Here is a 26,614-nt window from a genome sequence, read left to right as displayed (position 1 = left end):
TGAGAATACCCGCCGGCTCAGGAACACCCGGAGAGTCGGGCACAAAACTCCTTGACAGGGCATCAGCCTTCACATTCTTAGAGCCTGGATGGTACGAAACCACAAAATCAAAACGGGAGAAAAATAGCGACCAACGAGCCTGTCTAGGATTCAACCGTTTGGCAGACTCGAGATAAGTCAAATTCTTGTGATCCGTCAAGACCACCACGCGATGCTTGGCTCCTTCAAGCCAATGACGCCACTCCTCGAATGCCCACTTCATGGCCAACAACTCTCGATTGCCAACATCATAATTACGCTCAGCAGGCGAAAACTTTCTAGAAAAGAAGGCACATGGTTTCATCACCGAGCCATCAGAACTTCTTTGCGACAAAACAGCCCCTGCTCCAATCTCAGAAGCATCAACCTCGACCTGAAACGGAAGCGAAACATCTGGCTGACACAACACAGGGGCAGAAGAAAAACGACGCTTCAACTCCTGAAAAGCCTCCACAGCCGCAGAAGCCCAATTGACCACATCAGCACCCTTCTTGGTCAAATCAGTCAACGGTTTAGCAACACTAGAAAAATTACTGATGAAGCGACGATAAAAATTAGCAAAGCCCAGGAACTTTTGCAGACTCTTCACAGATGTCGGTTGAGTCCAATCATAAATGGCCTGGACTTTAACAGAGTCCATCTCGATAGTAGAAGGGGAAAAAATGAACCCCAAAAATGAAACCTTCTGAACTCCAAAGAGACACTTTGACCCCTTCACAAACAAAGAATTCGCACGAAGGACCTGAAACACCATTCTGACCTGCTTCACGTGAGACTCCCAATCATCCGAGAAGACCAAAATATCATCCAAATATACAATCAGGAATTTATCCAGGTACTCTCGGAAGATGTCATGCATAAAGGACTGAAATACTGATGGAGCATTGGAAAGCCCGAATGGCATAACCAGGTACTCAAAATGGCCCTCAGGCGTATTAAATGCTGTTTTCCATTCATCGCCCTGTTTAATACGCACAAGATTATACGCACCACGAAGATCTATCTTGGTGAACCAACTAGCCCCCTTAATCCGAGCAAATAAATCCGACAGCAGCGGCAAAGGGTACTAAAATTTGACTGTGATCTTATTAAGAAGGCGGTAATCAATACAAGGTCTCAAAGAACCATCCTTCTTGGCCACAAAAAAGAACCCTGCTCCCAATGGTGACGACGACGGGCGAATATGACCCTTCTCCAAGGATTCCTTTACATAACTCCGCATAGCGGCGTGCTCTGGCACAGATAAATTGAACAGTCGGCCCTTAGGAAACTTACTACCAGGAATCAAATTGATAGCACAATCGCAATCCCTATGAGGAGGTAGGGCACTGGATTTGGGCTCATCAAATACATCCCGGTAATCCGACAAAAACTCCGGAACTTCAGAAGGGGTGGATGACGAAATAGACAAAAATGGAACATCACCATGTACCCCCTGACAACCCCAGCTGGACACAGACATAGATTTCCAATCCAACACTGGATTATGGACCTGCAGCCATGGCAACCCCAAAACGACCACATCATGCAGATTATGCAACACCAAAAAGTGAATATCCTCCTGATGTGCAGGAGCCATGCACATGGTCAATTGGGTCCAGTACTGAGGCTTATTCTTGGCCAAAGGCGTAGCATCAATTCCTCTCAATGGAATAGGATACTGCAAGGGCTCCAAGAAAAAACCACAGCGCCTAGCAAACTCCAAGTCCATCAAATTCAGGGCAGCGCCTGAATCCACAAATGCCATAACAGAATAGGATGACAAAGAGCAAATTAGAGTAATGGACAAAAGAAATTTCGACTGTACCGTACCAATGGTGGCAGACCTAGCGAAACGACTAGTGCGCTTAGGACAATCGGAGATAGCATGAGTGGAATCACCACAGTAAAAACACAGCCCATTCCGACGTCTGTGTTCTTGCCGTTCAGCTCTGGTTAAAGTCCTATCACATTGCATAGGCTCAGGTCTATGCTCAGATAATACCGCCAAATGGTGCACAGCTTTATGCTCACGCAAGCGTCGATCGATCTGAATGGCCAAAGACATAGACTCATTCAGACCAGCAGGCATGGGAAATCCCACCATGACATCCTTAAGGGCTTCAGAGAGACCCTTTCTGAAAATTGCTGCCAGGGCACATTCATTCCACTGAGTGAGTACAGACCACTTCCTAAACTTCTGACAATACATCTCTGTTGTGAATTCTGTGGCCAAGCTCCCTCCTGTGGTCGAGAGTGGTACTTCGGCTGGTTCTGTCTATGAGCTTCCTTTGGTGGATGAGAGTGGTACTGCGGCTTCTGAGTTTCCTTCCTCAGGTGATGAGGTTAAGTCGTTAGGTGCTGCTCTATTTAACTCCACCTGGTGCTTTGATCCTGGCCTCCAGTCAATGTTCTAGTATTGGTCTTGCTTCCTCCTGGATCGTTCCTGTGGCCTGTCTATCCTGCATAAGCTAAGTTTTGCTTGTGTTATTTTTGCTTGCTATTTTTTCTGTCCAGCTTGCTTTATTGGTTTTTCTTGCTTGCTGGAAGCTCTGAGACGCAGAGGGAGCACCTCCGTACCGTTAGTCGGTGCGGAGGGTCTTTTTGCCCCTCTGCGTGGTTGTTTGTAGGTTTTTGTGTTGACCGCAAAGCTATCTTTCCTATCCTCGGTCTATTCAGTAAGTTGGGCCTCACTTTGCTAAATCTATTTCATCTCTGTGTTTGTATTTTCATCTTACTCACAGTCATTATATGTGGGGGGCTGCCTTTTCCTTTGGGGAATTTCTCTGAGGCAAGGTAGGCTTATTTTTCTATCTTCAGGGCTAGTTAGTTTCTCAGGCTGTGCCGAGTTGCATAGGGAGCGTTAGGCGCAATCCACGGCTACCTCTAGTGTGGTGTGTTAGGATTAGGGATTGCGGTCAGCAGAGTTCCCACGTCTCAGAGCTCGTCCTTTGTTTTTGGTAATTGTCAGGTCACTTTGTGTGCTCTGAACTTCAATGTCCATTGTGGTTCTGAATTACCTGATCATAACAGTACTGGAGGCCCAAAGTACTAATGCTTCTCAATAGAGGGAAAAGAGAAGTTCTGAGACCATTTTTTTTTCTTTGCACTGTGTTCTGTCTTTCTTTTCCCCTTTACATCAGGGTGGTTCAGAACACAGGTGTGGACATGGACATTCAAGGTCTGTTCTCTTTGATGGATAATCTCGCTATAAATGTACAGAATATTCAAGATTTAGTGGTTCAGAATCCTATGTTAGAACCTAAGATTCCTATTCCTGAGTTATTTTCTGGAGATAGAGCAAAGTTTTTGAATTTTAAAAATAATTGTAAACTATATCTGGCTTTGAAACCCCGCTCCTCTGGTGACCCAGTACAACAAGTTAAGATCATTATTTCTTTATTACGTGGCGACCCTCAAGACTGGGCATTTTCCCTTGCGCCGGAGATACTGCATTATGTAATATTGATGCGTTTTTTCTGGCGCTCGGATTGCTGTACGACGAACCTAATTCAGTGGATCAGGCAGAGAAAAATTTGCTGGCTCTGTGTCAGGGTCAGGATGAGATAGAGATTTATTGTCAGAAGTTTAGAAAGTGGTCCGTGCTCACTCAATGGAATGAATGTGCGCTGGCAGCTATTTTCAGAAAGGGTCTCTCTGAAGCCTTTAAGGATGTCATGGTGGGATTTCCTATGCCTGCTGGTCTGAATGAGTCTATGTCTTTGGCCATTCAGATCGGTCGACGCTTGCGCGAGCGTAAATCTGTGCACCATTTGGCTGTATTATCTGAGCATGAACCTGAGCCTATGCAGTGCGATAGGACTTTGACCAGAGCTGAAAGGCAAGAACACAGACGTCAGAATGGGCTGTGTTTCTACTGTGGTGATTCCACTCATGCTATCTCCGATTGTCCTAAGCGCACTAAGCGGTTCGCTAGGTCTGCCACATTGGTACGGTACTGTCGAAATTTTTTTTGTCCGTTACTTTGATCTGCTCTTTGTCTTCCTATTCTGTCATGGCATTTGTGGATTCAGGCGCTGCCCTGAATTTGATGGACTTGGAGTTTGCTAGGCGTTGTGGGTTTGTCTTGGAGCCCTTGCAGTGTCTTATTCCATTGAGAGGAATTGATGCTACGCCTTTGGCCAAGAATAAACCTCAGTATTGGACCCAGCTGACCATGTGCATGGCTCCTGCGCACCAGGAGGATATTCGCTTTCTGGTGTTGCATAATCTGCATGATGTGGTCGTGTTGGGGTTGCCATGGCTACAAGTCCATAACCCAGTATTAGATTGGAAATCAATGTCTGTGTCCAGCTGGGGTTGTCAGGGGGTACATGGTGATGTTCCATCTCTGTCTATCTCATCATCCACCCCTTCTGAGGTCCCAGAGTTCTTGTCTGATTACCGGGATGTATTCGATGAGCCCAAGTCCAATGCCCTACCTCCGCATAGGGATTGTGATTGTGCTATCGATTTGATTCCTGGTAGTAAGTTTCCTAAGGGTCGACTGTTTAATTTATCTGTACCTGAGCACGCCGCTATGCGGAGTTACGTGAAGGAATCTTTGGAGAAGGGTCATATTCGCCCGTCATCGTCGCCATTGGGAGCAGGGTTCTTTTTTGTGGCCAAGAAGGATGGTTCGCTGAGACCTTGTATTGATTACCGCCTTCTAAATAAAATTACGGTCAAATTTCAGTACCCCTTGCCGCTGCTGTCTGATTTGTTTGCTCGGATTAAGGGGGCTAGTTGGTTCACCAAGATAGATCTTCGTGGTGCGTATAATCTTGTGCGTATTAAACGGGGCGATGAATGGAAAACAGCATTTAATACGCCCGAAGGCCATTTTGAGTACCTGGTTATGCCATTCGGACTTTCTAATGCTCCATCAGTGTTTCAGTCCTTTATGCATGACATCTTCCGAGAGTACCTGGATAAATTCCTGATTGTATACTTGGGTGATATTTTGGTCTTCTCGGATGATTGGGAGTCTCATGTGAAACAGGTCAGAATGGTGTTCCAGGTCCTGCGTGCTAATTCTTTGTTTGTGAAGGGGTCAAAGTGTCTCTTTGGTGTTCAGAAGATTTCATTTTTGGGGTTCATTTTTCTCCTTCTACTATCGAGATGGACCCTGTTAAAGTTCAGGCCATTTATGATTGGACTCAGCCAACATCTCTGAAGAGTCTGCAGAAGTTCCTGGGCTTTGCTAATTTTTATCGTCGCTTCATCGCTAATTTTTCTAGCATTGCTAAACCATTGACTGATTTAACCAAGAAGGGTGCTGATGTGGTCAATTGGTCTTCTGCTGCTGTGGAAGCTTTTCAGGAGTTGAAGCGTCGTTTTTCTTCTGCCCCTGTGTTGTGCCAACCAGATGTTTCGCTTCCGTTCCAGGTCGAGGTTGATGCTTCCGAAATTGGAGCAGGGGCTGTTTTGTCGCAGAGAAGTTCTGATTGCTCAGTGATGAAATCATGCGCCTTCTTTTCCAGGAAATTTTCGCCTGCTGAGCGAAATTATGATGTTGGCAATCGAGAGTTGCTAGCCATGAAGTGGGCATTCGAGGAGTGGCGTCATTGGCTTGAAGGAGCTAAGCATCGCGTGGTGGTCTTGACTGATCACAAGAACTTGACTTATCTCGAGTCTGCCAAACGGTTGAATCCTAGACAGGCTCGTTGGTCGCTGTTTTTCTCCCGTTTTGACTTTGTGGTTTCGTACCTTCCGGGCTCTAAAAATGTGAAGGCGGATGCCCTGTCTAGGAGTTTTGTGCCCGATTCTCCGGGGTTGTCTGAGCCGGCGGGTATTCTCAAAGAGGGGGTCATTTTGTCTGCCATCTCCCCTGATTTGCGGCGGGTGCTGCAAAAATTTCAGGCTAATAGACCTGACCGTTGCCCAGCGGAGAAACTGTTTGTCCCTGATAGGTGGACGAATGAAGTTATCTCTGAGGTTCATTGTTCGGTGTTGGCTGGTCATCCTGGAATCTTTGGTACTAGAGATTTGGTGGCTAGATCCTTTTAGTGGCCGTCTCTGTCGCAGGATGTGCGTTCTTTTGTGCAGTCCTGTGGGATTTGTGCTCGGGCTAAGCCCTGCTGTTTTCGTGCCAGTGGGTTGCTTTTGCCCTTGCCGGTCCCGAAGAGAACTTGGACACATATCTCTATGGATTTTATTTCGGATCTCCCCGTCTCTCAAAGAATGTCGGTCATTTGGGTGGTTTGTGATCGCTTCTCTAAGATGGTCCATTTGGTACCCTTGTCTAAATTGCCTTCCTCCTCGGATTTGGTGCCGTTGTTTTTCCAGCATGTGGTTCGTTTACATGGCATTCCAGAGAACATCGTTTCTGACAGAGGTTCCCAGTTTGTTTCGAGGTTTTGGCAAGCCTTTTGTGCTAGGATGGGCATTGATTTGTCTTTTTCCTCGGCTTTCCATCCTCAGACAAATGGCCAGACTGAACGAACCAATCAGACCTTGGAAACATATCTGAGATGTTTTGTTTCTGCTGATCAGGATGATTGGGTGTCCTTTTTGCCTTTGGCTGAGTTCGCCCTTAATAATCGGGCCAGCTCGGCTACTTTGGTTTCGCCGTTTTTCTGCAATTCTGGGTTCCACCCTCGTTTCTCTTCAGGGCAGGTTGAGTCTTCGGACTGTCCTTTTGTGGATACTGTGGTGGATAGGTTGCAGCAGATCTGGACTCATGTGGTGGACAATCTGACTTTGTCCCAGGAGAGGGCTCAACGTTTCGCTAACCGCAGGCGCTGTGTGGGTCCCCGACTTCGTGTTGGGGATTTGGTTTGGTTGTCATCTCGTTATATTCCTATGAAGGTTTCCTCTCCTAAATTTAAGCCTCGTTTCATTGGTCCATATAGGATTTCTGAGGTTCTTAATCCTGTGTCTTTTCGTTTGACTCTTCCAGCTTCTTTTTCCATCCATAACGTGTTCCATAGGTCATTGTTGCGGAGATACGTGGCACCTGTGGTTCCATCTATTGATCCTCCTGCTCCGGTTTTGGTTGAAGGGGAATTGGAGTATATAGTGGAGAAGATTTTGGATTCTCATGTTTCGAGACGGAAACTCCAGTATCTGGTTAAGTGGAAAGGTTATGGTCAGGAAGATAATTCCTGGGTCTTTGCCTCTGATGTCCATGCTGCCGATCTGGTTCGTGCCTTTCATGTGGCTCATCCTGGTCGGCCTGGGGGCTCTGGTGAGAGTTCGGTGACCCCTCCTCAAGGGGGGGGTACTGTTGTGAATTCTGTGGCCAAGCTCCCCCCTGTGGTCGAGAGTGGTACTTCGGCTGGTTCTGTCTATGAGCATCCTTTGGTGGATGAGAGTGGTACTGCGGCTTCTGAGTTTCCTTCCTCAGGTGATGAGGTTAAGTCGTTAGGTGCTGCTCTATTTAACTCCACCTGGTGCTTTGATCCTGGCCTCCAGTCAATGTTCTAGTATTGGTCTTGCTTCCTCCTGGATCGTTCCTGTGGCCTGTCTATCCTGCATAAGCTAAGTTTTGCTTGTGTTATTTTTGCTTGCTATTTTTTCTGTCCAGCTTGCTTTATTGGTTTTTATTGCTTGCTGGAAGCTCTGAGACGCAGAGGGAGCACCTCCGTACCATTAGTCGGTGCGGAGGGTCTTTTTGCCCCTCTGCGTGGTTGTTTGTAGGTTTTTGTGTTGACCGCAAAGCTATCTTTCCTATCCTCGGTCTATTCAGTAAGTCGGGCCTCACTTTGCTAAATCTATTTCATCTCTGTGTTTGTATTTTCATCTTACTCACAGTCATTATATGTGGGGGGCCGCCTTTTTCTTTGGGGAATTTCTCTGAGGCAAGGTAGGCTTATTTTTCTATCTTCAGGGCTAGTTAGTTTCTCAGGCTGTGCCGAGTTGCATAGGGAGCGTTAGGCGCAATCCACGGCTACCTCTAGTGTGGTGTGTTAGGATTAGGGATTGCGGTCAGCAGAGTTCCCACGTCTCAGAGCTCGTCCTTTGTTATTGGTAATTGTCAGGTCACTTTGTGTGCTCTGAACTTCAATGTCCATTGTGGTTCTGAATTACCTAATCATAACACATCTCCACCTCATCCTGACCCTGACACAGAGCCAGCAAGATTTTCTCTGCCTCATCCACTGAATTAGGTTCATCATAAAGCAATCCGAGCGCCAGAAAAAATGCATCAACATCACGCAATGCCGGATCTCCTGGCGCAAGGGAAAATGCCCAGTCTTGAGGGTCGCCACGTAACAAAGAAATAATGATTTTCACTTGTTGAACAGGGTCACCTGAGGAGCGAGGTTTCAAAGCAAGAAACAATTTACAATTATTTTTGAAATTCAGAAACTTAGATCTATCCCCAAAAAACAAATCAGGAATTGGAATCCTAGGCTCTAACATCGGATTCTGAACCACAAAATCTTGAATGTTTTGTACCCTTGCAGTGATATTATCCATACAAGAGGACAGACCTTGAATGTCCATATCTACACCTGTATCCTGAACCACCCAGAGGTAAAGGGGAAAAGAGAGAAAACACACTGCAAAGAAAAAAAATGGTCTCAGCACTTCTCTTATCCCTCTATTGAGATGCATTAATACTTATGGCCATCTGTACTGTTATGACCTGGTGGTAAGGACAATAATGGACCTGGTGGTTAAGAGCACACGGAATGACCTGATAGTTACTAATAATATAGGACGAGCTCTGAGACATGGGAACTCTGCTGACCGCAATCCCTAATCCCATCACACACACTAGAAATAGCCGTGGATTGCTCCTAACGCTCCCTATGTAACTTGACACAGCCTAAGAAACTAGCTAGCCCTAGAGACAGAAAAATAAAGCCTACCTTGCCTCAGAGAAATTCCCCAAAGGAAAAGGCAGCCCCCCACATATAATGACTGTGAGTAAAGAATAAAATTACAAACACAGAGATTAAACAGATTTAGCAAAGTGAGGCCCGACTTACTGAACAGACAGAGGATAGGAAAGGTAACTTTGCGGTCAGCACAAAAAACTACAAAAAGACCACGCAGAGGGCGCAAAAAGACCCTCCGCACCGACTCACGGTGCGGAGGCGCTCCCTCTGCTTCCCAGAGCTTCCAGCAAGCAAGACAAAATCAAAATAGCAAGCTGGACAGAAAAATAGCAAACCAGAGAAAAGCAAGCAGGAACTTAGCTTCTGCTGGGAAGACAGGTCACAAGAACGATCCAGGAGAGAACAAGACCAATACTGGAACATTGACAGGTGGCATGGAGCAATGATCTAAGTGGAGTTAAATAGAGCAGCCAGCTAACGAATTAACCTCGTCACCTGTGGAAGGAAACTCAGAAGCAGCAGCTCCACTCACAACCACCAGAGGAAGCCCATGGACAGAACCAGCCGAAGTACCATTCATGACCACAGGAGGGAGCTTGACAACAGAATTCACAACATGGGGTTCCTCAAGGATCAGTCCTAGGCCCCCTCCTCTTCTCGTTGTATACTGCCCCTATTGGACAAACAATCAGTAGATTTGGTTTCCAGTATCACCTCTATGCTGACGACACCCAATTATCCTTCTTCTCCTGATCTCACGCCTGCCTTATTAGAAAACACCAGTGATTGTCTTACCGCTGTCTCTAACATCATGTCCTCCCTCTATCTGAAACTAAACCTGTCAAAAACTGAACTCCTCGTGTTCTCTCCCTCTACTAACCTTCCTTTGCCTGACATTGCCATCTCCGTGTGCGGTTCCACCATTACTCCAAAGCAACATGCCCGCTGCCTTGGGGTCATCCTTGATTCTGACCTTTCATTCACCCCCCACATCCGATCACTGGCTCGCTCTTCTTACCTGCATCTCAAAAACATTTCTAGAATTTGCCCTTTTCTTACTTTCGACTCTGCAAAAACTCTTACTGTTTCACTTATTCATTCTCGTCTGGACTATTGTAACTCTCTACTAATCGGCCTCCCTCTTACCAAACTTTCCCCGCTCCAATCTGTCCTGAATGCTGCTGCCAGGATCATATTCCTCACCAACCGTTACACCGATGCCTCTACCTTGTGCCAGTCATTACACTGGCTACCCATCCACTCCAGAATCCAGTACAAAACTACTACCCTCATCCACAAAGCACTCCATGGCTCCGCACCACCCTACATCTCCTCTCTGGTCTCAGTCTACCACCCTACCCGTGCCCTCCGCTCCGCTAATGACCTCAGGTTAGCATCCTCAATAATCATAACCTCCCATTCCCGTCACCAAGACTTTACACGTGCTGCGCCGATTCTTTGGAATGCACTACCTAGGTTAATACGATTAATCCCCAATCCCCACAGTTTTAAGCGTGCCCTAAAAACTCATTTGTTCAGACTGGCCTACCGCCTCAATGCATTAACCTAACGATCCCTGTGTGGCCTATTTAAAAAAAAAAAAAAAAATCAGGTTCCTCACATTATGTTCTCATTCACTTTATGCAGTTAATAGCCCTCTGTGTCTGTACTGCTACATACTTAGGCAGTTAACTGGTTCATGCAGCTTTACATGAACACCCGAGCCTTACACTATGGCTGGTCCGAATAACTAAAGCAATTGTTACCATCCACCTCTCGTGTCTCCCCTTTTCCTCATAGTTTGTAAGCTTGCGAGCAGCAGGACCCTCACTCCTCCTGGTATCTGTTTTGAACTGTATTTCTGTTATGCTGTAATGTCTATTGTCTGTACAAGTCCCCTCTATAATTTGTAAAGCGCTGCGGAATATGTTGGCGTTATATAAATAAAAATTATTATTATTATTATTTTAACAACTATACAATAATAATGTATAGCTATAAGACTTAGGAACAGTTAAAATTATCACCTGCTTTTATTTGAAATGATCATATGGCTATGTTCACATAACGTTTTAGCAAGCGTTCAGTGGCTCTGTTTTTACTTGCACCCAAACCCTGCAAAGTGCGATTCAGGCATATGCGCTTATGGGGCCATTGACTATAATGGTTTCTATGCTCCTTGGACATGATTTACGGCCTTGCAGCAAGATGTGGTCGACTGAGCATCAAATAGCAATACAGTTGAGATTTTTATGTGTTGAGATTATACGATACCTTTTTTCTTGAAGTACTTTTTTTTAAATAGAATCACGATTACAATAATTAAAATCACCAGAAGTCCAATTACAGCTGCTATGATCGATATATGTAATGGTGTATGCGGTTGATGACGAGAATCTAAGGAAACTAATGAAAAATAAATTAGCTGTAGATAAGGCCTTACCAATCACAATATAATTTATTAAAGTTCAGCAAAATTATAAAGCTACAATAAATATTCAAAAGTTAATATGTGGAGTAATTGTTAAATATGGTAAGCAATTTTATAGGATGTAATGGTGTCTGGCATGCTAAATGGTAGTTCTAGCCTTTCTGCTGTCTGTGAATTAAATAGTGTCCAATTCTCCCACACAAAGTATGAGAAAGATGGATATGTGTGCACATGCCCTGTGTCAAGATGGTGAGTGAAGTCCATCAGATGCCGACGTGTATATATTTTACATAATAACTAGTAGGTATATGTTTAGAGGTAGGTAATGTGACAGCAGAAGGAAAACACATTGGACTACATGTCCATTTACCTGACCCTATGACAGTAGCAATAAAATAGGTGCATCATACTCCAGAAGCTTTTTATTAAGACCAATGTAGAAAAAAGGCAGAATTCAAAGGAAACTGCAGAATTACACATACTTCATGGCTTGGCATGATACCAATAAGGGTATTCATGCTTGTCTGAGGAATGTTCTGCCAAGCTTAATGCACTTGGGCATGCAAAGACCCCTTTGCAATTATCAACCAATGACATCCAAGATGTGCTCAATGGGAGACAAGACCGGATACACTGCAGGCCAATTTAGCAGGTTTGGGCCATGCAAGCTGCTCACAGTAGCACGAGTAACATGCAGCCTGGTGTTGTTGTGTGGAAAACGTCTCCTGGGTGGGACACTTAGAAGAAATGGTTAAACCACTGCTTCCATAACCAAATCAATGAAATGGTGGGCTGTTATTATACCTGGAATTAAGACTAGAGGGGTCCAGCAATCGTACATTATGCCAACCCCACACCATAATCCAGGGAGTAGGACTGGTGTGACTTTCTCTTGTGAAGGCATCTTTGTGGTGTTGACCACATGGTCTCATCAGATCAGAAGAATGGTGCTTAGTGATACCTTCTGTACTGCAAGTGAAATTAGTTGTCACTTGCCAAGCCTAAGAGATCAAACAGTGTTTCTACAAATCATTAGAAGGTGATTATACGACATTGGGCTGCAAGACTTCCAGCTACAGGTGTTCCAGTGACCTCAAACCACTGCTCTCAAGGCCATCAGGGTGCAGAGCAAGACTGAAATGGAGGCTGGAATGGAGGGCTATCCTCTTAATCGTTGATATAGCCAGAGATTGGTCTGGAGAACACATATGCAGCGCCATGAAGAGGCCTTCACAAGGGAATGTGAAAATGTCCCAGGTTTTTCAACACGTGGTCAGGCAGCATGTTGCTCATGCTACCATGGCCTGTAGTGTTTCCGGACTTGTATCCCATTAAGTACATCTCAGACATCATTGGTTGGCAATTGCAAAGGGAGCAGCCAGCAGTGGGTTTTGATGATTTACATGCAAAAGTGCATTAAGCATGGCAGAACATTTCTCAGACAACCATTAATAAGCTCACTGATAGCAGCCAAGGCATGTAGTGCAGGTATGCCTGCGCTTGGTGCTCATATTTGATACTGAATAAATAGAGATGTTTTGAAAGCGGAGTTAAAAGGGTAGCTGACCAGCTCACATTGTGCCTGGATGTGGAGATGGGAGCACCTCTTAACTTAGGTCTGTGTGTGGAGGTCAAAAAACCTTGATTATGTTGCACAGCCCCTGCTAAGGGCTACCAATAAAGAACTGTTTAGTAAATGTGTGAGCCCAGGACATTTATTGACTTTTTGGTTTTTGTTTTTTCACTTCATGCTAGAGCTGGAAGTTTTTGAACATGTAATAAACTTTCCTGCTTGCAGAGAGTTACAGTAGTTACCTTCTGGTGAACACTACCAAGCTGCATGTAGCAAGTGATCGGTTACAATGTGAATGTAATGCGAGTGTATTAATATACTCACCTACCGCTGCTTTCTCCGGGGTCCATTGCTGTTCTTTCCGGCTCATTCATAGAGTGTAAAATGAGCCGTCAGGTCTCATTTGTGGTGACGCCACTGAGAAGAGCAGAAGACCCTCGCTAGACACCGGAGAGCTCAGCGTTAGGTGAGTATATTAATACACTCACACTACATTTCATACACATATACGCACTTTTAATAAAAAAAATATAGACGTGAGTGCTTCTTTAAATGACAGAGATTTTTTTATCTGTTATTACTGTGTACTTCCCTTGTGATCTGAGATCTCTATGAAAAGAAAAATGCTCATCACATGGGACATCTCACTCCTATCTATTATGGTATTTTTACTATGGTGCAATAAGTACAAATTGATACATATCATTACTGCGAAAATCATTACTGCAATGTATCATGAATGCCACAAGAACAAGGAAACTGAGCCTTTCAATACAAGAAAAATTTTCCCTTGTCAAGTAATTCCTTGCATGCATTTCCTGCATCATGATAACCTTTTCTGGCTGAATGTTAGTCCACATACACATTGAATACTCACTTAAAGATTATTATTGACAAGTATTATGCAATGCAAATAAGATTACTTTGTGATTGTGATCATTCTATTCTTCATGAAGATACTATAGAAACTACCAGGAAGTTTCAATTAGAAATATCGATGCTTTAGAAAGATTCTAAAAAAAGTAATCCTTTATTATATCACCAGGAAAAACATTACAACATGTTGGCAATCACACAAAACTATAAAAACTATCAAGAAGACAATAATATGAGAAGCCACAAACCTATTACAATAGTGACAACTGAGGAATACAGTACAAGGTCATGTTGCTGGTATACAAGTCACAAGAGTGCTCAGTTTAACCTACTTATTATTATGTATAACTTCTTTTGCCATAAAGAGGTGGAATGTGACCTGACCAAAACCCAAAAAAGTCCCGATCTGCACCTATACTGTCTCACCATTAAAAAAGACCTGTCAGCAGGTCAAAATGTTAAATTTTTATTTTTATTTTATTCCCTTTGCTCCCCTGAGTATTCTGCTTTTAACTTTTCTTTTAAATCCACCATAGGGGGTCGAGAGATATGGATCTTTTTATTTAGTGCCAAGTCTTGTGGTGATAACATGGTGATTCACAGGGTAATAATGTGGAACAGTCTAACGGCACCCCCAGAGAACCATACAAGGACCACACTCTTAGCAAAGACCATAAAATACAGCACTAAATAAAAAAGTGCTTCTATCTATAACCATATGGTGGATTTAAAAAAAGAAACAAGCAGAATACTCAGTACCGATTGGAATAAAAGAAACAAGGAAGAATTCTCCAGCGATGATAGGTATGATTGTAGATGCAATTTCAGATTTATTAATACATTTTTAAAAAACAGCAAAGGTTACTTGGCAAACCACAGGGGACCCACAGAAAAACTAACACGTTTTGGTTATTGAGCCTTAATCATGGTCAGACCGTGTTTGTCATTTGTGGAGAAGATGGGGGAAAAAAATCTACTCCGTTCTGTCAGTTTGTGAAAATCGGAATGCACTCGGATGTCATACGAGTGCGGTCCGATTTTTTGACGGACTCATTGAGTTGCATGGCCAAGTGCAATGCAATTTATGGATGCGAATTGTGCATTCTGTGATTTTCTCTTCAGAAAAACTCAGGCTGAGGGAAAAAAATCTGACATGTGCTAGGCTCCATAGACTAAGTTGCTCTGAGTACGATGCAATGTTTTGTCGGATTGCACTCGGAATTAAAATACGGTCGTGTGAACGAGCCCTCGGCCTGATTGATATTTTCTGCCATGAATTTTACCATGTATCGGCTGCAAATTTACGGCAATATCCACATGTCAAATTTGGGGAAGCTCTGAATTATGGGTGAAATTATCCTGCTACATGTGGATTGTGGACTGCAAAAGCCTCCAATAGTACCTGATCTGCCAATAAAGTGATTTTCTACTCTATTCTCCACACAGCCAGGCCAGTATGTGAAATGTGCAATTAGGCATCTGATAAAGTAATTAAACAGTCTCGAAATAGAACAGACAATGAATGTACCAGAAAACATACCAGAAAGATAATGGCAACCATTCATCCTAAAATGACATACTACTAGACCGAGAATCTGTTACCGACACAACAGCTATATATATCAGCTACTTCCAGAAAGCTAATGCTGGCTCACATATTGCAATAAGATTATTCATCCAACATTTATATATCACCATGTCAGCTTATACACTGTGATTTATCGATGCAAACATACTATTTAGAATTTTTGTCAAACTAGATTTTAAAAATCATCACCCTCAGGACTGCAGAAGCATTGCGGAGCATTAGGTCTGCGATCAGACAAGGAAAAGTTCATATCCCATCCTGTGACTAAGCAAGAAAATAAAAAAAGTGAAATAAAGTTTTTTAAAAATGTGAAAAAATACAAGTGAAAGTACAAAAAAATGGAACTATATTTTGAAAGCAAAAAGCAGTTTTTTCACAAAAAAGAAGGAAAAAAAAGTACACATATTTGTCATCGCCACGTCTGGAACAAAACAATCTATAAAACTGTCATATTATTTAACCTGTTTGGTGAACACCGTACAAAGAAAACCACAACAAAAATATAGCTTTTTCGTCATAGTGACACACAAAACAAAATAAAATGTGATAAAAAAATATATATACAAAAACAAATGGTACCAATAAAAATGTCATCTTCTAGTGCAAAAAAACAAGCCCTTATATAAGTCCATCTACAAAAAAAGTTACAGCTATCAGAGTATGACGACAGTAAAGCAAATTGTAAAATATTAACCCCTTTACCCTCAATAGTGGTTTGCACGTTAAAGGGAACCTGTCACCTGAATTTGGCGGGCCCTTTTTTCGGTCCGATGGGCGGTGTTTTCGGGTCTTTTATTCACCCCTTCCTTTCCCACTGGCCACAATATTGTCTTGAAGTTGATTCACCTTCCTCCATAGAACATGCGTGCGCAAGGCAATCTTGCCTTGCGCACGTGCAGTATGCTTTGCCCAACTGCAGGCAAAGCCGAAAAGCATTAGTGCGCATGCGCCGGTGTACTATGTCCCGGAAGTATTTTGCTGTGTTCCGGGACATAGTGCACCGGCGCATGCGCACTAATGCTTTTTGGCTTTGCCCGCAGTTGGGCAAAGCATATGGAGCGCCCCCAGACACAGGGCCACAGGTTACTCGGTACCGGTCCTCTCTGTCCCGGTTCTGGGGTTGTCACGGTGGCGGGACCCGGTCCATGACCCTGCTAAGGGGCGTCCAATGAAAGGGTTGATAGTAGTTTGTCAAGGGTTCGTGACACCACCTGTGGTGTTCGGTCAGGGCGACCGACGCTGCCTCGGGGTCCGCTGGGGTGATGGAATGGCAGCTAGATGGTATACCTTCCCACAGGTGAAGTGTATCCCCAGGGCTTCCCAGTAGTGTAGGCGGCGATGGTGTGAGGCGCAGTTAATAACGAGGACACAGGGTTGCAGTCTCTTTGCCTCTTTACTGATGACTTCAGGATCCTCAATCTGGAGCACTGTTAACAGGGCTGTCTGAGACCGGCCGGTCCGAGGGCACATCCAGAGTTCCCTTTGCAGGTGGAAATCAGTGCCTACCACTAGCGCCTGTGTGTTGCAGTCCTTCCCTGCTGAGCATTCGGGATAGTCCTCACAACTGTCGTTTCTATTCTGATGTTCTGCTTCGTCCCCCAGTATGTTATGGCTAGGACGCACCCGTTTGACGGGAAGGCTCAGAGCTATTCTGAGACCCTAGAGACGCCCCTCTCCAACTTAGCCCCCTATGTCTTCTTAGGTGAAGTATGTTAGACAGCCAACCTATAATCAACTGTCCTGCCTCTGTTTGAAGTAATGCTTGGAGTCAGTTACTTCCTCGGCGTTCTGGCCCCCGGCTACGCGCCTCAGTAGGATGTTGCCGATCTCGAGGCACGACTCCTACTGGATATCTCCTTTGTGCTTTGATCTCGTTTCTCACTTCTCCACAATATACTTCGCTTCGTGTCCTTTCTTTAGATGCCGCCGCAGGGTAGCGCAGGCGCGGCTCCGTAACGTTCTATCCTTGTTGCTAGGTGCCTGCCAGGTTCCCACGCCTGACCGGGACCCCCCTGAATCTTCCCCGCAACACCCCCTGCCACGGGATGTTGCCTGGACAAAACCCAGTCAGCTTCTGACTAACTTCCTATCCAACCCCCAGTTTTACCAAAGTGTGAGGAGTGGCCTAATAAATAGAACCTGTTGCTCCCCCTAGTGGCCGGAGTGTGAAGTGTAGTGTGTGACTGTGATACCTGGTCAGGTGAACTCCTTTAGTGCCATCAGACGTACCATCACTCCCCTTAGTGGCAGAGCGACATACTGCAACGACCAGGTCTCTGGGGCGCTGCACATACTGCGCGTGCACAAGGCAAGATTGCCTTGCGCACCCGTGTTCTACGGAGGAAGGCGAATCAACTTTAAGACAATATTGGGGCCAGCGTGCAGCCAGCAGGAAAGGAAGGGGTGAATAAAAGACCCAAAAACACCACCCATCGGACCGAAAAAAGGGCCCGCCAAATTCAGGTGACAGGTTCCTTTTAATGACCAGGCCAATTTTTACAATTCTGACCACTGTCCCTATATGAGGTTATAACTCAGGAAGGCTTCAACGGATCCTGATGATTCTGACATATTGTACTTCATGATAGTAGTAAAATTTCTTTGATATTACCTGTTTATTTGTGAAATAAAACGGAAATTTAGCGAAAATTTTAAAAATTTTGCAATTTTGCAAATTTGAATTATTATGCCCTTAAATCACAGAGATATGTCACACAAAATACTTAATAAGTAACATTTCCCATGTCTACTTTACATCAGCACAATTTTGGAACCCAAATTTTTTTTTGTTAGGGAGTTATAAGGGTTAAAATTTGACCAGCAATTTCTCATTTTTACAACACCATTTTGTTTAGGGACCACATCACTTTGAGGGGTCTATATGATAGAAAATACCCAAGTATGGCACCATTCTAAAAACTACACATCTCAAAGTGCTAAAAACCACATTCAAGAAGTTTATTAACCCTTCAGGTGTTTCACAGGAATTTTTGGAATGTTTAAAAAAAAATGAACATTTAACTTTTTTTCACAAAAAATTTACTTCAGCTCCAATTTGTTTTATTTTCCCAAGCGTAACAGAAGAAACTGGACCTCAAAAGTTGTTGTTCAATTTGTCCTGAGTACGCTGATACCCCATATGTGGGGGTAAACCACTGTTTGGGTGCATGGCAGAGCTCGGAAGGGAAGGAGCGCCATTTGACTTTCAATGCAAAATTGACTGGAATTGCGATGGGATGCCATGTTGCGTTTGGAGATCCCCTGATGTGCCTAAACATTGAAACCCCCCACAAGTGACACCATTTTGGAAAGTAGACCCCCTAAGGAACTTATCTAGATGTGTGGTGAGCACTTTGACCCACCAAGTGCTTCACAGAAGTTTATAATGTAGAGCCATAAAAATAAAAAATCAATTTTTTTCACAAAAAATGATCTTTTTGCCCCCAATTTTTTATTTTCCCAAGGGTAACAGAAGAAATTGGACCCCAAAAGTTGTTGTCCAATTTGTCGCTGATACATCATATGTTGGGGGCACGGGAGAGCTCGGAAGGGAAGGAGCACTGTTTTCCTTTTTCAAGGCAGAATAGGCTGGTATTGAGATCAGATGCCATGTCGCGTTTGGAGAACTAACTTTAGCCCCAACCCTAACTTTAGCCCCAACCCTAACTTTAGCCCCAACCTTAACCCTAACTTTAGCCCCAACCCTACCCTATCTTTAGCCCCAACCCCAACCCTAACTCCAACCAGAAACCTAACACCAACCCTAAATGTAGCCCTAACCCTAACTTTAGCCCCAACCCTAATCCTAACCCTAACTTTAGCCCCAACCCTAACCCTAACGAGAAAATGAAAATAAATACGTTTTTTAGAATTTTATTATTTTTCCCTAACTAAGGAGGTGACGAAGTGGGTTTTTTAGTGGATTTTTATAATTGGCAGCCTGTTGTGAATTCTGTGGCAGAGCTCCCTCCTGTGGTCACAAGTGGTACTTCGGCTGATTCTGTCTATGAGCTTCCGTTGGTGGATGTGAGTGGTACTGCGGCTTCGGAGTTTCCTTCCTCCGGTGATGTGGTGAAGTCGTTAGGTGCTGCTCTATTTAACTCCACCTAGTGCTTTGCTCCTGGCCTCCAGTCAATGTTCTAGTATTGGTCTTGCTTCCTCCTGGATCGTTCCTGTGGCCTGTCTGCTCTGCATAAGCTAAGGTTTGCTTGTGTTATTTTTGTTTGCTATTTTTTCTGTCCAGCTTGCTTAATTGGTTTTTCTGGCTTGCTGGAAGCTCTGGGACGCAGAGGGAGCACCTCCGTACCGTTAGTCGGTGCGGAGGGTCTTTTTACCCCCTCTGCGTGGTTGTTTGTAGGGTTTTGTGTTGACCGCAAAGTTATCTTTCCTATCTTCGGTCTGTTCAGTAAGTTGGGCCTCACTTTGCTAAATCTATTTCATCTTTGCGTTTGTATTTTCATCTCTACTCACAGTCATTATATGTGGGGGGCTGCCTTTTCCTTTGGGGTATTTCTCTGAGGCAAGGTAGGCTTATTTTTCTATTTTAGGCCTAGCTAGTTTCTCAGGCTGTGCCGAGTTGCATAGGGAGCGTTAGGCGCAATCCACGGCTGCCTCTAGTGTGGTTGGATAGGATTAGGGATTGCGGTCAGCAGAGTTCCCACGTCTCAGGGCTCGTCCTATGTCTTTTGGTTATTGTCAGGTCACTTTGTGTGCTCTGAACTTCAAGGTCCATTGTGGTTCTGAATTACCTAATCATAACAGTACTGGAGGCCCAAAGTACTAATGCTTCGCAATAGAGGGAAAAAAGAAAATCTGAGACCATTTTTTTTTCTTTGCACTGTGTTTTGCCTTTTTTTTCCCTTAGACATTTGGGTGGTTCAGGACACAGGTGTAGTGATGGACATTAAAGGTCTGTCTTCATGTGTGGATCATCTCACTGCAAGAGTACAAAATATTCAAGACTTTGTGGCTCAGAATTCTATGTTAGAACCAAGAATTCCTATTCCTGATTTGTTTTCTGGAGATAGAGCTAAATTTCTGAGTTTCAAAAATAATTGTAAACTGTTTCTGGCTTTGAAACCTCGCTCCTCTGGTGACCCAGTTCAACAAGTTAGGATCATTATTTCTTTATTACGTGGCGACCCTCAAGACTGGGCATTTTCCCTTGCGCCAGGAGATCCTGCATTATGTAATATTGATGCGTTTTTCCTGGCGCTCAGATTGCTGTACGATGAACCTAATTCGGTGGATCAGGCAGAGAAAAATTTGCTGGCTCTGTGTCAGGGTCAGGATGAGATAGAGATTTATTGTCAGAAGTTTAGAAAGTGGTCCGTGCTCACTCAATGGAATGAAGGTGCGCTGGCAGCTATTTTCAGAAAGGGTCTCTCTGAAGCCCTTAAGGATGTCATGGTGGGATTTCCCATGCCCGCTGGTCTGAATGAGTCTGTCTTTGGCCATTCAGATCGGTCGACGCTTGCGTGAGCGGAAATCTGTGCACCATTTGAAGGTATTATCCGAGCATAAACCTGAGCCTATGCAGTGCGATAGGACTTTGACCAGAGTTGAACGGCAAGAACACAGACGTCAGAAAGGGCTGTGTTTCTACTGTGGTGATTCCACTCATGCTATCTCCGATTGTCCTAAGCGCACTAAGCGGTTCACTAGGTCTGCCACCATTGGTACGGTACAGTCAAAATTTCTTTTGTCCGTTACTTTGATCTGCTCTTTGTCATCTTATTCTGTCATGGCATTTGTGGATTCAGGCGCTGCCCTGAATTTGATGGACTTGGAGTATGCTAGGCGTTGTGGGTTTTTCTTGGAGCCCTTGCAGTGTCCTATTCCATTGAGAGGAATTGATGCTACGCCTTTGGCCAAGAATAAGCCTCAGTACTGGACCCAGCTGACCATGTGCATGGCTCCTGCACATCAGGAGGATATTCGCTTTCTGGTGTTGCATAATCTGCATGATGTGGTCGTGTTGGGGTTGCCATGGCTACAAGTCCATAACCCAGTATTAGATTGGAAATCAATGTCTGTGTCCAGCTGGGGTTGTCAGGGGGTACATGGTGATGTTCCATTTCTGTCTATTTCGTCATCCACCCCTTCTGAGGTCCCAGAGTTCTTGTCTGATTACCGGGATGTATTTGATGAGCCCAAGTCCAATGCCCTACCTCCGCATAGGGATTGTGATTGTGCTATCGATTTGATTCCTGGTCGTAAGTTTCCTAAAGGTCGACTGTTTAATTTATCTGTACCTGAGCACGCCGTTATGCAGAGTTACGTGAAGGAGTCCTTGGAGAAAGGTTATATTCGCCTGTCATCGTCGCCATTGGGAGCGGGGTTCTTTTTTGTGGCCAAGAAGGATGGTTCGCTGAGACCTTGTATAGATTACCGCCTTCTAAATAAAATCACGGTCAAATTTCAGTACCCCTTGCCGCTGCTATCTGATTTGTTTGCTCGGATCAAGGGGGCTAGTTGGTTCACCAAGATAGATCTTCGTGGTGCGTATAATCTTGTGCGTATTAAGCGGGGCGATGAATGGAAAACTGCATTTAATACGCCCGAGGGCCATTTTGAGTACCTAGTTATGCCTTTCGGACTTGCCAATGCTCCATCGGTGTTTCAGTCCTTTATGCATGACATCTTCCGAGAGTACCTGGATAAATTCCTGATTGTATACTTGGATGATATTTTGGTCTTCTCGGATGATTGGGAGTCTCATGTGAAGCAGGTCAGAATGGTGTTCCAGGTCCTGCGTGCTAATTCTTTGTTTGTGAAGGGATCAAAGTGTCTCTTTGGTGTTCAGAAGGTTTCATTTTTGGGGTTCATTTTTTCCCCTTCTACTATCGAGATGGACCCTGTTAAGGTCCAGGCCATCTATGATTGGACTCAGCCGACATCTCTGAAGAGTCTGCAAAAGTTCCTGGGCTTTGCTAATTTTTATCGTCGCTTCATCTGTAATTTTTCTAGTATTGCTAAACCATTGACCGATTTGACCAAGAAGGGTGCTGATGTGGTCAATTGGTCTTCTGCTGCTGTGGAAGCTTTTCAAGAGTTAAAGCGTCGTTTTTCTTCTGCCCCTGTGTTGTGTCAACCAGATGTTTCGCTTCCGTTCCAGGTCGAGGTTGATGCTTCTGAAATTGGAGCGGGGGCTGTTTTGTCGCAGAGAAGTTCTGATTGCTCGGTGATGAAACCATGCGCCTTCTTTTCCAGGAAGCTTTCGCCTGCTGAGCGAAATTATGATGTTGGCAATCGAGAGTTGCTGGCCATGAAGTGGGCATTCGAGGAGTGGCGTCATTGGCTTGAAGGAGCTAAGCATTGCGTGGTGGTCTTGACTGATCACAAGAACTTGACTTATCTCGAGTCTGCCAAACGGTTGAATCCTAGACAGGCTCGTTGGTCGCTGTTTTTCTCCCGTTTTGACTTTGTGGTTTCGTACCTTCCGGGCTCTAAAAATGTGAAGGCGGATGCCCTGTCTAGGAGTTTTGTGCCCGACTCTCCGGGTTTGTCTGAGCCGGCGGGTATTCTCAAAGAGGGAGTAATTTTGTCTGCCATCTCCCCTGATTTGCGGCGGGTGCTGCAAAAATTTCAGGCTAATAAACCTGATCGTTGCCCAGCGGAGAAACTGTTTGACCCTGATAGGTGGACGAATAAAGTTATCTCTGAGGTTCATTGTTCGGTGTTGGCTGGTCATCCTGGAATCTTTGGTACCAGAGATTTAGTGGCTAGATCCTTTTGGTGGCCGTCTCTGTCGCGGGATGTGCGTTCTTTTGTGCAGTCCTGTGGGATTTGTGCTCGGGCTAAGCCCTGCTGTTCTCGTGCCAGTGGGTTGCTTTTGCCCTTGCCGGTCCCGAAGAGGCCTTGGACACATATCTCTATGGATTTTATTTTGGATCTCCCCGTCTCTCAAAAAATGTCGGTCATTTGGGTGGTTTGTGATCGCTTCTCTAAGATGATCCATTTGGTACCCTTGTCTAAATTACCTTCCTCCTCTGATTTGGTGCCATTGTTCTTCCAGCATGTGGTTCGTTTACATGGCATTCCAGAGAACATCGTTTCTGACAGAGGTTCCCAGTTTGTTTCGAGGTTTTGGCGAGCTTTTTGTGCTAGGATGGGCATTGATTTGTCTTTTTCCTCGGCTTTCCATCCTCAGACTAATGGCCAGACCGAACGAACCAATCAGACCTTGGAAACATATCCGAGATGCTTTGTTTCTGCTGATCAGGATGATTGGGTGTCCTTTTTGCCTTTGGCTGAGTTCGCCCTTAATAATCGGGCCAGCTCGGCTACCTTGGTTTCGCCGTTTTTCTGCAACTCTGGGTTCCATCCTCGTTTCTCTTCAGGGCAGGTTGAGTCTTCGGACTGTCCTGGTGTGGATACGGTGGTGGACAGGTTATAGCAGATTTGGACTCATGTAGTGGACAATTTGACCTTGTCCCAGGAGAAGGCTCAACGTTTCGCTAATCGCAGACGCTGTGTGGGTCCCCGACTTTGTGTTGGGGATTTGGTTTGGTTGTCATCTCGTCATATTCCTATGAAGGTTTCTTCTCCTAAGTTTAAGCCTCGTTTCATTGGTCCGTATAGGATTTCTGAGGTTCTTAATCCTGTGTCTTTTCGTTTGACCCTTCCAGATTCTTTTTCCATCCATAACGTATTCCATAGGTCATTGTTGCGGAGATACGTGGCACCTATGGTTCCATCTGTTGATCCTCCTGCCCCGGTTTTGGTGGAGGGGGAGTTGGAGTATATTGTGGAGAAGATTTTGGATTCTCGTGTTTCGAGACGGAAACTCCAGTATCTGGTTAAGTGGAAGGGTTATGGTCAGGAAGATAATTCCTGGGTCTTTGCCTCTGATGTCCATGCTGCCGATCTTGTTCGTGCCTTTCATATGGCTCATCCTGGTCGGCCTGGGGGCTCTGGTGAAGGTTCGGTGACCCCTCCTCAAGGGGGGGGTACTGTTATGAATTCTGTAGCAGAGCTCCCTCCTGTGGTCACAAGTGGTACTTCGGCTGATTCTGTCTATGAGCTTCCGTTGGTGGATGTGAGTGGTACTGCGGCTTCTGAGTTTCCTTCCTCAGGTGATGTGGTGAAGTCGTTAGGTGCTGCTCTATTTAACTCTACCTAGTGCTTTGCTCCTGGCCTTCAGTCAATGTTCTAGTATTGGTCTTGCTTCCTCCTGGATCGTTCCTGTGGCCTGTCTGCTCTGCATAAGCTAAGTTTTGCTTGTGTTATTTTGTTTGCTATTTTTTCTGTCCAGCTTGCTTAATTGGTTTTTCTGGCTTGCTGGAAGCTCTGGGACGCAGAGGGAGTACCTCCGTACCGTTAGTCGGTGCGGAGGGTCTTTTTACCCCCTCTGCGTGGTTGTTTGTAGGGTTTTGTGTTGACCGCAAAGTTATCTTTCCTATCTTCGGTCTGTTCAGTAAGTTGGGCCTCACTTTGCTAAATCTATTTCATCTCTGCGTTTGTATTTTCATCTCTACTCACAGTCATTATATGTGGGGGGCTGCCTTTTCCTTTGGGGTATTTCTCTGAGGCAAGGTAGGCTTATTTTTCTATCTTAGGCCTAGCTAGTTTCTCAGGCTGTGCCGAGTTGCATAGGCAACAATCCACAGCTGCCTCTAATGTGGTTGGATAGGATTAGGGATTGCGGTCAGCAGAGTTCCCACGTCTCAGAGCTCGTCCTATGTCTTTTGGTTATTGTCAGGTCACTTTGTGTGCTCTGAACTTCAAGGTCCATTGTGGTTCTGAATTACCTAATCATAACAGCAGCCGTCACACACTAAAAGACACTTTTTATTGCAAAAAATAGTTTTTGCATCTCCACATTTAGAGAGCTATAATTTTTCCATGTTTTGGTCCACAGTTATGTGTGGTCTTGTTTTTTGCGGGGCGAGTTGATGTTTTGATTGGTACCATTTTCGGGCACGTGACATTTTTTGATCGCTTTCTATTCCGATTTTTGTGATGTAGAATGAACAAAAACCAGCTATTCATGAATTTGTTTTGGGGGGTGCTTATACCGTTCCACATTTGGTAAAATTGATAAAACAGTTTTATTCTTCGGGTCAGAACTATTACAGTGATACCTCATTTATATCTTTTTTAATGTTTTGGCGCTTTTATACAATAAAAACTTTTATATAAAAAATTATTATTTTTGCATCGCTTTATTCTGAGGACTATAACTTTTTTATTTTTTCTTTGATGACGCTGTATGGTGGCTCATTTTTTGCGGGACAAGATGACGTTTTCAGTGGCACCATGGTTATTTATATCCGTCTTTTTGATTGCGTGTTATTCCACTCTTTGTTTGGCGGCATGATAGTAAAGCGTTGTTTTTTTTTTACGGTGTTCACTGAAGGGGTTAACTAGTGGGACAGTTTTATAGGTCGGGTTGTTACGGACGCGGCGATACTAAATATGTGTACTTTTATTGTTTTTTTATTTAGATAAAGAAATGTATTTATTGGAACAATATTTTTTTTCTTTATTTAGGTTTTTTTTTTTTTTTTTACACACGTAAATATTATTTTTTTTACTTTTTTACATTGCCCCAGGGGGGACATCACATTATAGTGACAGATCCCCTCTAAGCAAGCACTTGAAAGTCACCTCTCTGCAGCACCCGGAAGGCCCCCCGTGGCCATTTTGGATCCTGGCCTGCAGGGAGGAGGAGGTAGGAGACCCTCGGAGCAATCGCGTTGCTCCGAGGGTCTCAGGTAAGCACGCAGGGAGCCCCCTCCCTGCGCTATGCTTCCCTATGCTGCCGATGATCGCAGGGTTCCGAGGGTTAATGTGCCAGAAGAGGTCCGTGACCGCTCCTGGCACATAGTGCCGGATGTCAGCTGCGATAGTAAGCTAACACCTGGCTGCGCTCCCCCCATGAGCGGGGCTGTTCGCATTAGACATACTATCCCGTTGGTGGTCATACGGGCCCATACCACCTTGACGGGATAGTACGTCTAATGTTAGAAAGGGGTTAAGAAGCAAAACGTAATAAACCTATATGAATCTGGTATCACTGTGATCTTTATGACCCAAAGAATAAAGTTTCCAGATCACTTTTGCCACATGGTGAATGGCGTGAAAAAAAAAGGATAAAAGCAATTCATGAATTTCTGTTTTTTGTTCTCTCTTCCACCCAAAAAATTTTAAAAAATAAAAAAGTAATGTAGTCCAAAATGCTACAAATAAAAACGTCAACTCATCCCTAAAAAAAAAAACAAGCCGCCCACACAGCTCGTTCAGCCAAAAAATAAAAATGTTATAGGTTTCAGAATATTTAGCATTCAAAAATAGCAAATGATGTAAATTATTTATAACCCTGGCGTCGCTGTAGT

General features: G+C 44.4%; 1 protein-coding gene across 1 annotated transcript in view; it reads right to left on the bottom strand.

The window, feature by feature from the left end:
- Positions 1–26,614, bottom strand: part of LOC138675793 (programmed cell death 1 ligand 2-like) — a 166,430-nt gene that overhangs the window by 34,524 nt on the left and 105,292 nt on the right. Inside the window, exon 6 of the mRNA XM_069764328.1 lies at positions 11,082–11,204. Within this exon, the coding sequence (XP_069620429.1) occupies positions 11,082–11,204 (123 nt within the window). The remainder of the gene's footprint in view (positions 1–11,081; positions 11,205–26,614) is intronic.

The sequence above is a fragment of the Ranitomeya imitator genome, chromosome 1, assembly GCF_032444005.1.
Source record: "Ranitomeya imitator isolate aRanImi1 chromosome 1, aRanImi1.pri, whole genome shotgun sequence".
Lineage (NCBI taxonomy): Eukaryota > Metazoa > Chordata > Amphibia > Anura > Dendrobatidae > Ranitomeya > Ranitomeya imitator.
Note: the sequence above shows the minus strand (reverse complement) of the source record. Positions and strands in the feature narration are given on the sequence as shown.